The sequence below is a fragment of the Vombatus ursinus genome, unplaced genomic scaffold (assembly GCF_900497805.2).
Source record: "Vombatus ursinus unplaced genomic scaffold, bare-nosed wombat genome assembly UNPS02004577.1, whole genome shotgun sequence".
Classification (NCBI taxonomy): domain Eukaryota; kingdom Metazoa; phylum Chordata; class Mammalia; order Diprotodontia; family Vombatidae; genus Vombatus; species Vombatus ursinus.
Window position 1 is genome coordinate 2,528,691 of NW_020944355.1, and position 13,183 is coordinate 2,541,873.

At 42.5% G+C, this 13,183-nt stretch overlaps 1 protein-coding gene across 1 annotated transcript in view; it reads right to left on the reverse strand.

The window, feature by feature from the left end:
- The window catches only part of DIAPH2 (diaphanous related formin 2), a 770,217-nt gene that overhangs the window by 168,896 nt on the left and 588,138 nt on the right, over positions 1-13,183 (reverse strand). The window contains exon 26 of the mRNA XM_027838327.1: positions 12,172-12,307. Within this exon, the coding sequence (XP_027694128.1) occupies positions 12,172-12,307 (136 nt within the window). The remainder of the gene's footprint in view (positions 1-12,171; positions 12,308-13,183) is intronic.

A 13,183-nucleotide genomic window follows, 5' to 3' on the forward strand; every position in this document is an offset into this window, starting at 1 on the left:
GGGTACATATGAGATACATACAGAAGAGATGCAAGGTGAGAAGGGAAGGCCTATGGCAGCTGACAGAGCTGTAGAAGTCCAACCTGCAAAAGGTGGTGGGTTTTTTTTGGGGGGGGGAGTGGGGGAAGGGGAAGTCCTGAAAGAAGCCAGAAAGTTCATAGGTAGAGAGAGGAGGAAGGACAGCCAGCACAAGGGTAGAGCTAGGAGAGGACCAGAAAAGGCCACGGGCCAGCTATGCAGCAAGTAACACAGTGGCATGTTTAAAGACTGAGACAAAGTCAGCCCTCCAGTATGTTGGTTAGATCATTTAGAGGGGATTTGTAGAAGTACTTTGATAAAAAGGGCAAAAGGCAAAAAGGCCAGGGACTGACTGTGCTCCGCAATGCTGAATGGACCACTCAATAACTTATACTCTAAGAGAGCTGCCTGAAGCCTTGAGAGGTTAAGGGACTTGCCTAGGGTCACACAGCTAGCATGTGTCAGCAGCAGAAAATGAATTCAGGCCATTCTGACTCCAAGGCCAGCGGTCTATCCGCTACACCATGTATATGTACATACATACATACGTATGCATGCATAAGCATATTTGTGTGTGCATATGTGCATATATGCACACACATGTAGGTATGTACATATATGTATTTATGCATACATACGATTGATGTTTAAGAGACTATTGTGGCAGCAGATTATATAGGGGTTATTAAAAACACCCCATAATTTTGTTCTGGGCCCTGATCATTATGTAAGTTACAGTATATAGCTTAAGTTTAAGTATGTATGTATGTATGTATGTCATCAATATTATAAATGGTTGATAATCATAGAATAGCACAATTATGGGGCAGGGAAGACCTTCTGAGGCTTCACTGGAGTGTGAAGGTGACCTGAGGTTCTTGGAGCCATGTTAAACTAACAGTGTAGCCCATACTGATGAACTATTTGTGCCCTACCTGTGGTAGAGCCTTCGGAGCCCACATTGGTCTGATTAGCCACAGTCGGACACACTACACCTTAGCCCCAGTATAGTGATGCTATTTCAGCACTCTTTGAGAACAAATAGCAACAACCAGTATGAGCAGAGTGATGTATCTGCAGCAGATCTGCTGATCTCAGACCAGCTTAGACAAGACGGGAGCGCCTCATCACAAAATCAGTGACAGGCACACCTTTTGTCAACTACACCTTTTCGGAAAAACCATCCCCCAAGGTGAGTGGCTGTTATCTACTTCAGTGGAGGAAGCTATGACCTGAAGTCATGAATGACTGAAATACTCAAAATTACAAGGAATCTAAAAAGCAATGGAAAGATGAATGGGGGAAAGAGGGAACAGGCTGAAACATTTCAGCAAAAATGACTTGGGTTTAAAGAGTCATCTAAGTACCAAAGAACTGGAAACACAGTGGATGCTCAACAACTAGGGAATGGTGAAACAAGATGCAGTACACGAACATCACGGAAAATTACAGTAAAAATAATAAATATTAAGAATATAGAGAAGCATGGGAAGACTTAAATGAACTGATAAGTGAAATGAAGAGAATCGGGAAATCACTAGATACAATAACAACCACATAAAACAAAATACAACTAGCAACAGCAAAAATGGCATCTGGACGTTGTGGCCAAGGAGCAAACTTGGCCCTGAAGAAGACAGAGAATGCACTTTCATAGGACCACAGGTTCATACTATATTTCTAGAGATGGAAGGGATCTCAAAGGCTATCTACATCTAGTCCAGCCCTCTCATTTTGCAGATGATGAAATTGAGGCTTAGAGAGGTTCGGTGATTAGCATAGTTTCACATGGGTCATAAGCATTAGAGGCAGCACAAGAATCCAGATCCTCTGAATCCAAAGCCAGTCTTCAGTTCTGCTGTATCATATTACCTTCCAACCTTTTTGGTAGAGGAGAGGGGATTGTGTATAGAATACTGCATATCATATCACATGTTGACTAGTTTTTCTAAACTGTTTTTCCCCCTTTGTTTCACTCTTTGTTACATAGGATGGCCCTCTGGGTGGAGGAGGGGTAAGAGATACATTCAAAAAGGAAGGTGATGATAAAAAAGAAACATATCAATACAATTTTTAAGAAAGAAACATCCATTTCATTTTCTAGTCATACATGTTCTCCATAAAGATGGACTGGTGAATTAGGGAGAACAAGAGAGGACAGCTGGATAATCCAAGGAGTATACTATTAAAGGAACCACAGAACGACCTAGAGTCATTCAAGATGGCAAAACCTCCTCTATGAAGAATTTAGCGAAAGTCATGGAAAAGAAAGGCAGAGCATGAGCAGGCGTGGAGAGACTATGTTATGCATCCTTAGAGCAAATATCTCCAAGGACTAAAATAATGTTTCCATTAAACCACCAAAATTTCTTAAAATGCATTCCTTATAGCCTCTTAACATCTTCCTTGCCCCACTCTTTATATCTTATATTCTTTTTGTCGAGAGGTAGTGTGGTAAATCTCCATTCATCGGGGATTTGAATTCAAATTCATTTAATTTTCCTGAGACTCAGTTTCTTCATTTATAAAATGGGAGCAACGATATCTAGAAGGTTGTTGTGAGGCTTGACTGAGGTAGCAAAGTGGTTTGTAAAACCTCAAGCACTACTGAAATGGCAGCAATTCTTTTTTATTATCAATAAGTGTAACAGTGTTTGTGACCTGATCACTGCCTCTACTTTTTGATTTCTTATTCTCTCAAAAAAAAAAAAACAACCCACCACATTTGAAAACCTTTCTTTGTATTTACAGGGGAATAGAATTCCCTAGTAGTATAGTTTCAATGTTATTGTTACTTAATCCTGAGCTCAGCTGATCAAACCGAGATCATAAAAATAAGCATTTTTTTTTTTTTGCTTTCCACAATTATTGCTATGGATGATTACATTCTAGAATGTTCCCCACTGATGAATGTGTACAATTTTACATGCCAGTCCAATACATCTTACTGTTCTCACTTTCACCCCTATGGGATCCTGACAGTATATGGTTTGTCTAAGATTCCATTGTGGTGAAATTGCTGAGAAAGACTACAGTTGCTCCAGCTCTTGGCCCCTTCCACAAAGTGACTTAGTTTCTCTTGCTTTTAACTTATGGGACACTTTTCCCCACTATTTGCCTTACCGTAAAAATTCTTGTCAAGTAGCACCTATCTCTCTTCACCAAGGCATGGCAAAGATCTACCTTACACAGCACAAGTATTTCCAAATACAATAATCACATTTTTATGCTCTCTTTCAATGCAAAGTGAGAACAAAAACTGCCAAGTGTTTGATTATATTGATTGTCCCTCAAATTCCTACCCACCTGTCATGAGCCACTCCTCTATCCCACCTCAGACGCACACAAAGATGGTCATACCCTTGATCTTGCCTCTATGCTCAAGAATTCTGAAATCCCCTTATCCAACTATAATCTATTGGTTTTTCACCTGTCCTTCTGCCTTCCCTTACAAAACCTCATTCTTCATCCTCACTGTGACCTCCAATCCCTTGGCCACTCAATTCTTTCCCAGGCCATCTCTCCCTCCCCCTGCTCCAGCTCACTAGCCACTGCCCCCTCTTCTCCCTATTGTGACCATTTGGTGAACCAATTCCACTCTACACTGTCCTCTTCTCTTGAATCTCTAGTCTCCTTATCATATCACAGCCATGGATCACTCCCACAATTCATCACCTTTGCTCCCTATAAGAAAATCATGCACTGAGTCCACTACAAATTCATGTTACACAACCTCAACTGGGCCCTCACTGCTGCTAGGCAATTCTACTATACCTGCCTTATCACGATCCTACTCTCTACAGCAGCTCTTCCAAATCTTTTCATCCCTCCTCAAACCTCTTACGGCTGCCCTTCTCCCGCTCTCTTAGCCGAGAACCCTGCCTCACAGTTTACATAAAAAACTGAGGTCCTATGCTGTGAACTGCCTCTTTCCCCCTCTTCCTCATTTTTTTTTTTCAGTCATAGACAAGGTTTATTAGAACATCTGTCATATTGGGCAGACTCTTTAAGGAGTCTGAATGTTAGTGAGCTATTGGCTAGATTATAAGAATCTAAGCTCTTCCTCATCTCTTATCACCCAGATGCCTTCAGCCAACATCTCCTCCTTCAGCCCTGACATGATGAAGTGACCTTACTCCTGACCAAGACCAACCGGGATGTTTGTTTAAGTGACCCCATTCCAGTCTGTCTCCTCCAACAGATTGTTCCCTCTGTCATCCCTACTCTTTGATGTATTTTCAATCCTTTCCTGTCTGGTGGTTCACTTCTGACTGCCTATAAACGTGCTCATGTCTCCCCTATTCTGAAAAGTTCCACACTTGACCCTTCCATCCCCACTAACTATTGTCCTATATCTCTTCTGCTCTTTGTGGCTGAACCCCTCAAAAATGTCATTTACAGTGGGTGCCACCACTTTCTTTCCTCTCATGCTCTCTCACTTCCCTTACCATCTGACTTCTGACCTTGTCATTCTGATGAGGTCTAGAGGTTAGGGGTGCTGGAACCCCAAGATCACAACACGTGGGTACTGCCCAAAAGAATTCGACCCAACCCTTCCTGCAGCCAAAGACAACGTTTATTAAAGGTCAGCCATATTAGCCAGACTCTTGAGGAATCTGACAGTCTGTGAGGTATTGGCTAGATTCTAAGAATCAGAGCAGTGGCTAGATTTTAGGAATCTGAGCACCTTAATGGAGACAAGATGGACCTTATATACAGAAAGACTGTGGGAGGGATCCAGGAGTGGCCAAGTAGTTTGGGGTGACTGGAGGACGGGTCTAAAGAAGATCTGAATGGGAGTGGCCAGTAAGCTGGGGTGAACAGGACTCCTGGGACCTAGACAGTGGAGCCTAGCTAGGATTAAGTGTGGGAAATGGCCAGGGGCCATAGGCAGGGCTAGGCTAGGTTAAGGGTAACAGAATTGGGAGATTGGGTGTAGCCACAAAGAAAGGCCAGTTGATGGGATTATAGCCTCAGGCAAGTGCCAGAGATTTGGCCATGTGGGAAAGGCCAGGGTTTTTCCTTTTTGGGATTTAGCTCCCATCCTCATCAAGTCCACTGAAACTGCTCCTCTAATGATCTCTTAGTTGTCAAATCCAATGACCTTTTCTCAATCCTCATTCTCCTCAACTTCCCTGCAGTCTTTGCCGTTGTTGATCACCTTCTTTCCTTGATTCTCTCTTCTCTCTAGATTTTTAGGATACCCCCTGCTCTCTCCTGGCTCCCCTCCTCCCTCTCTGACCCCTTTTTCTCTGTCTCTGTTGCTGGATCCTCCTCCAAATCATGCCCTCTAACCACAGGAGACCCTCAGGGCTCTGTCTTGGAACCTCTTCTCCTCTCCCTCTATATAACTTCACTTGGGGATCTCTTCAGCTCCCATGGATTTAATTACCACCTTTATGCTGATGATTCTCAAATCTACCTCTCCTGTCCCAAACTCTGTGCTGACCTCCAATCTCATATCTCCAACTGCCTTTCAAACATCTTGAAGTGAATGACCTGCAGATATTTTGAACTCAATGTGTCCAAAATGGAACTCATTATCTTTCCTCCAAAATGCCTTTTCCCTTCCTACATTCCCTCTTACCGTAGAAGTTAATATGATCCTCCCAGTTTCCCATGTCCACAACCTAGGAGTCATCTTGGATTCCTCACTGTCTCTACCCCATCCTCACCTCCACCTCCAAGCTATTTCCAAGGCCTGGATTTCACCTTTGCAACAATCTCTCCCCACCCTGGTACAGGCCTTCATCACCTCACACCTGGACATCGCAATAGCCACTGATGGGTCTGCCTGCCTCAAGTCTCTCCACACTCCAATCCACCCTCCAATCAGTCACTAAAATGATTTCCCTAAAGTGCAGATCTGACTATGTCACCCACTCCCCAACTCAACAAACTCCAGTGGATCCCTATTGTCTCCAGGAATAAATACAAAATGCTCCCTGTTTAGCATCCAAAGCCCTTCCATACCTAGCCACTCTCTCCTACCTTTCCAGTCTTCTTACACCTCATTCCCCTTAATACTCTGATCCAGTGACACTGATCTTGGCCGCTCAGCAAACAAGACCCCTCCATCTCTTGGCTCTGAGCATTCTCTCTGTCACTGTCCCCCCGTGACCCTAACCCTCCTCCACTTCAATTACTGACCTCCTTGGCTTCCTTTAAGTCCCAATTAAACAGTCACCTTCTACAGGAAGCCTTCCCCAACCCTTCTTAATTCCAGTGCTTTCTCTCTTTTAATTGCTTCCTATTCATCCTGTCTACAACTCACTTTGTGTATATTTGTTTGCTTGTCTCCCCCAATAGCTCCTTAAGCTGCTTGAGGGCCAGGACTGTCTTTTGCCTCTTTTTGTATACTTAGTGCTTATCACAGCTCTTGGCAAACTGTAGGATCTTAATAAATGTTCATTAACACTCTGTCTTCATTTCAGAATGAAATGCCAGATGTTGTAGCAAACGTGTTGTGGTTATGGTCAGAAACTCCTGTACAACTTCCCTCATCTGGATGTTATGAGGACCCAGGTACACGATGGGGCAGAACTACTTCAGAAGGGCAATGTTCTCTCATTAATTCCAGCTGTCATTGTTATCAATGATAATAATAATAATAATAACCCTTATAAGGTCTTCTTGCATGCTTCCAAGCTACTCACACTGGCCTATTCATTAAGAATTCCTTTTCAACACACTGGTGAAAGCACACCTTGGAACACAAGGGATCGCTTTGGAGGATGACCACACCACATACAGGGAAACAATGAGGAAAGACTGCCAAACTCTAATCAATTCAATAAGCACCTGTGACCTCAGGGCCCTGGGAACAAAGCAGACAGGTGACAGAGGAAGTCAGGTGACCTAAGTTCAAATCCCACCTCTGCTAGTTACTACTCATTTAACATCATCTGTAAAGTAAGGGAGGCAAGCAGTGGGTTAGACTAGATAGCCTGTGGGATCCTCTGCAACTCTTATATGAATGTAAGAAAGATGGCCAAAATATTATTATGAGGTTCTACTGGGGTTGGGAAAGTCATTGAGAAGTGAGAGTACTGATTTTTTTTTAAAGCGTGAATAAAACATTAAAATAAAATATACTAAATTATATTCTAGCTTTGATCTCTACCTCTACCTGTTTGGGCTTTGATTATATTCTGTGCCTTCTCCATTATTAAGATTACAGTTTTCTTAGGATAGAAACTGGGGTCTCTCTTTTATTTAGAAAGCACAAGGAACATGTGTACCACTTCAGAAAGAAAAGAATAATGCCATTATTTACAACTCAAGAGTCTGACATTTGTAAATGCCCGAATCAAAAGAGTAAACTGTGCACAGCCCTCTTTGATTGGCCTGAATCTGGAGATAAGACAGCAGAAGGCACAGAAGAGAAATCTGATTTGAAAATGTGCCTTTCATGCTCGGGGCCCTCAGATGAACATGGGCTAAAAGCCGGTATTCTGATGCTATCCAGGGGCTTCAATCATTTTAGAAAAGGCAGTTAGCCACATCTTGGCATATTAAAAACAAAATCTAAAAAAATAAAATAAAATAGGCCTTCTGTTTCTCTGTCACACTTAGAGCCAGTCAAGGGCTGGCCATATTTGCAGAGCAATTGTGGAGGGCTGTTACGCCCTCTGGACATGCAGTTTAATTGGGTAGTAAAACAGAATTTCTGCTTTCAGGACTGCAAAACTCGAGGTTCCGTCAAGGACACAAACTCAATTTCAAAAGCCCATGGAAGCAGCAGGGTTACTGTCCAGTTCAACAAGGAAACAGGTTGAATGATTAACAAAAAGGACTAAAATCACTTTCAAATAAAGTAGTGATAAAAGCAGGAGAATCTGTTGTGCCACTAACCCAGGAACTATTTGTCCTGTCTCTCATCTTTTTCCAGGGTGAAAGAGTCAGCTGTTTCTAGTACCATGCCATGGACATGACTAGGAGGTCTCCCCACATCCCCGCTGGCTCCCCACTACCTCTCAGATCCAATATAATCTCCTTGTTTGGGCATTCAAACCAACCTTGGGCCAGACCCTGCCTTTCCAGGCCATCCTTCCATTTCCTGTACAGCCAACCAAGCCGTCTCGCTCTTTCCCAAATACACTATTTCACCATTCATTCATATGCTTTTGAACAAGCTGTCCCTGTGCCTCAAATGGACTCCCTCCTAACCTCCAACTTACGCCAGGCCTGAGCTTCCTTTAATGCGTAGCTCCTTCAAGAGGTCCATCTCGATGCTCTCAGCCGCCAATGTCTGCCCTCCCTGCCTCCCATCCTGCCTCCCATCCTGCCTCCTCCGCCCTGGCACCTGCCCTGCCTCCAGCCCTGCCAGAGCTCTGTAAGCAGTTTGGAGGGAATTGGTGGCATTTTGCCTCTTCCATTAATTAGTCTATGAGTTTCCTAAGAGCAGGGATCATCTTTTGCCTTTCTTTGTAATCCCAGGGCTTAGCACAGCACTCAGTACACAGTAAGTGCTTAATAAATGTTTACTGACCAAATGATTACTCTGACTTTGTACAAACTTCATATTTACTTATCAATGTACAAGTTATTTCCCCCCCACAGAACATAAGTTGTCTCCGTATCACCAGGGCCTAGTGTCTGGAATATATTTGGCATCTGATAAATGTGTGCTGAACAAGTAAGTGAATGACATTCTGTGCACGGGAGATTCTAAAGCCTCTTTTTTCTTTTTCACCTCATAACCGGCCTTTACGAGCCGCATTTCGAAACTGGTGGTACCCCCACTATATGCTGCAAGCTCACAATTATACCTGCTGGCACACCAGTGACAAGCCTGGGCACATTTTGGTCAATGCAAAAACTGCTAGTGACCATCAAAGGGCATGGCATGCAAGTGTGTGTGCATTGTCCAAAATACTTGTCTTCACTAGAATCTGGACTTCTAGCATCCAGGGGGAGGAAGGAGAGAGGAGACATTATTTTAAAGATTGCCTTGGATTCCACGTAGTAGTTAGTAAACTAGTTATCGCTATCCATGTAGCTCGTCTGCCACTCCCTTTGCCTCTCTCTCCCTTTTCTACCTTTCTCATCTTCTTGATGGTTCTAAACCAACTGCATCATGTCGAGTGATGACCTCCTTTTAATTCCATAATCTTCAATCTAGAACCACTACACTGGATTCTAATTAGTAGGTTCAACTGCCAAATCATTATAACCCCACTCTCATATCTTGATCATTATTTTGATCTCGGAATGAATCTGTCACATTTATTAACTGGGTAGAAAAGACAACCTATAGACAAATGATGAATATATTTTGAGTGTGAAGGTTAAGTCGCCCCATGTTCAGCTTGACCCTGGTTCAATCACCTTTTGAGGCCATGGTTCTTTGGGCCCTTGAATGGCAAACCTCTTTGAGTCTCCAGTTGGCAAAGCTGAGGCTCAGGAATCAATCACTGTCTTTTTTCCCCTCTGGCTGAAGAACATTGATTCATTTTTGCTAACCAGGCCCATACCACACTGCTCTTCATCAGGCCACAGAACCATCAAGGAAACACCCATTCATACCAGGAAGCCCTCATATCCCTCAATAAAGAATGCCATAGCACCTCAATCAAAAGCAAGTAGAGGGAATTAATTTAACAACCAGAACACAAACTTCTTCCCCTCCTTCTACCCCTGCCATCCACCCACACACGAAGGAAAACAATTTGCTTTAGGTATTTATCGACCCAGATGCCCAATTTGATCTCCTGCTGGCTCAAAGCCCTCTTCCCTGGTAGCTAGAGAAAGAACAGATTACTGCCATCCGGGAGTTCTACTTGATTCCACCCAAAGGGAAGCAGACTCTCACCATTTTTCAAACTGATTTCTACAATTCAGAGTTAACCTCACCCAAGGCAAGATGCTCCTTTCCCTGTTTTCCCTCTGAGCTACCTGATGCCCATTCATCTTTGTCTCTGCCCTCCTTTCCCAGGGCACCCTTATGAAGGAAGCCCCGTTCTGACTTGAATAAACTTCCCTTTAGTTAGATGTCGTCCTTTCCCACTCTTTCCACAGTCTCATTTATGTAATACTTATTATGCGATAAGTACTGTGCTAACTACTTTACAATTATCATCTCATTTGATCCTCACAACAACCCTGAGAGGTAGATGCTATGATTATCGCCATTTTACAGATGAGGAAACTGAGGCAAATAGGGGTTAAGTGGCTTGCCCATGATAACACAGCTAGTCAAAGGCTGGATTGGAACTCAGGTCCTGCTGATTCCAAGCCCAGTGTTCTATGTGCTGTACCACCTAGCTGTGTAAGATTCAGGGTACTTCATGGGTCTATACCCCTAAAACGAAAGATCATAGATCTCCACTACTGTACTTCCCTTGAACAGTCAGCCATTTGATAGAATTAGGTCAAATTAAAAAAAACCAAACATTTACTGAAATGGCACAGTCCTTACAAAACATCTCTGCCTCCCAGCCTTACAAATATGCACAGCATCAGTGGGAAAAGTTGGCATGTACATAGAGTATACTGGAAGAAAGAGTGTCAAATGACTCAATGTCTGCTTTTACTCAAGAGCTATTAAAGACTGATGGCTTAAGCCACATATCTATGGTAAATAAACCCACTACAAACTTTAGTTAGTTTATCTTGACTGGGCCCTCAATGCAGCACAGCCATGTTTACTCTTCCCTGATTAACTAGTATTATTAGCTGCTCTAAGTCTTTCCTTCTTAAGTCTTCTAAAATGACCTGTTGCCCTCCCCGACCTCTGCCCCAGTACAGACTAGAAAGTTGTATTTCATTGAGAAAATTAAGGCAATTCACTGGGGGGCCCAATCTTCACTGCAAAATCCTTCTGTATCTTCTTCACCCATTCTTTCCTTAATTAACTCAAAAAGCATTTATTAAAAATCCACCAAGTGCCAGCCACTGTGCTAGGTTCTGGAAATACACAGGCAGAAATAAAATAGTTCTTGCTCTTAAGGAGTTTACATCCATAGGATCATAGCTTTAGAGACAAAAGAAATTTTAAAGGCAATTAAGTGCAACCCTCTCGTTTCACAGAAGAGGAGCCTAAAACACAGACAGGTTAAGTGACTTGTCCAGGGTCACACAGCTCCTAAGTGTCAATAGTGGGGATATGAACCTAGGCCCTCCTGACTCCAAGTAAATCCCTTTATTCTGTATAACATGCTGTCTATAAATTCTAATGGGAAAGATAGGATATAAGTATATAGAAGGTAAACGCAAGGCAATTTAGAGGGTAGGAATCAGGAAAGGTCTCATGAATGAGTGATGTTTGAATTGATCTTTAAGGAGGTAGTCCCAGGGGAGATGGCAAGGAGTGGGCGCTCCACACAATACTAATGCAAAAGCATGGAGGCCAAAAGTGGAGTATCATATCTGAGGAACACTAAGGGATTCAGAAGGACCAGACTGCAGAGCACATAAAAGCGAACAGCACATAATGAGCGTGGAAAGGTGGCTTAGGGCCAGGATGCCAGACAGAGAAGTTTACATTTGATGCAACGGGCAAGAAGGTACCGCCAGAGTTTCCTGGGGAGTGACAGGGCCAGATATGTGTTTTAGGAAACTCCATTTGTTGGGACAGATTGGAGAGGGGAAAGATTTGAGGCAGGGAGAACTAGCTGGAGGAAGGAGGTACTGAAATAGCCCAGGTGAGAGATACTTAGGGCCTGAACAAAGGAGACAGCCATTGGAGAGGAGCAAACAAGAGAGACAGAAGAGGTACCGTGAAGGCAGAACCAAAAAGACTTGGTGCATGATTGGACATAGGAAGGGAAGGAGATTGAGGAGTCATGAAGGACACTGAGGTTTTGAGCCTGGGTGACTGGGAGGATGTTGACACCCTCAACCAGAACAGGTAAGTCTGGAAGAGGAGAGGGTGTGGCAGAGAAAGACAATGAGCTCTGTCTTGCATATGTTGAGTTGGGGATGGCTGCAGGACTTCCAGTTGGAAATATTTGATAGGCAGCTGGTGATGTGAGACTAGAGCTCAGGAGGGAGAATAGGGCTGCAGAAAACTGGAAGATGGGTACATTCTAATATTAAACAGAACAAAAAACACAGCTCTGTACATGGCGGTTATAAACTTACAAATGCCATCACTGAACTCAGAATATCCCTGGCTACGTTCAGATAGCTGTGTCTCGAAGAGGGCCATACCTTTGTTCGTCTCCATCAGCTGTTTCTTCTTCTTCTGTCGTTCCATCTTTTCTTGCTCAGCTTTCTCTTTGGCAAGCTTGGCTCTCTTGCTCTTCTCCTCTATTTCTCTTCTCTTGTTGTTTTCCTTCACTGCTTCCTGCATTACAGAATACAAAACACAAAACATTCTCAATACCTATGATGGTGGTACCGAATATTTGGAGGTAGTGAAGATTTTACAAATCATGTTTACATGCAGAGAGGGGAGAAACTTCAACTTCCCGAAGATAAATGTGTGTGCTTTGGAGAAAAAATAAGGGAATAATTTATCTGGAGACCATATCTCATCAAGTATAAAACGTTAGAAGCAACCTAAGCTTCAGACAGTATTTCTTGGGGGCCCAAATATTAGAAAAACGCAAATGTTAAAAATGGATGATAAAAGTATTTCTTTTTAACAGACTAAAATTCAGAATATGTTTTGATAAACGTAAAATGAAGGTTTAACATAATCAACTCAGCTAATAATTCATTATTTCATCACACACCTAATTGCCTTTTTTAAGTATATACCTAATGATCCAGAGAATGTAGCAGTCTGTAACATTATTACAGAGATGAAATATCTATGATTATCACAGTGCTTTAGTATGTTTAAACAAATCATTAGAAATGCAGTAAACATCTTTTTTGCTCTTGGGCCAACGAGAATCAGCCACTTCCGAGGTATAAGGAGACCATATTTCAGGATGCTGTCATTTGTTCTGGAAATATATTGATAACTCACAAGAGAATCAGAATATTCTATTAGCACATCTGAGAGGTTAACACAAAGTGACCAGAAATAGTAGCCAATTGGATTCCTCTTGGATCAGATAGGGGTCTAAAAAACAAACCAAAAAAAAAAAAATAAAAAACACAAAAGAGCTTGTATTGATGTCTTTATTTTTATATCATCTATGGAAAACTATCCTTTATAACAAAGAATGAAAATGAGGAAAAAAATGTTTAGGAAAATGGCACTGAAAAAAAT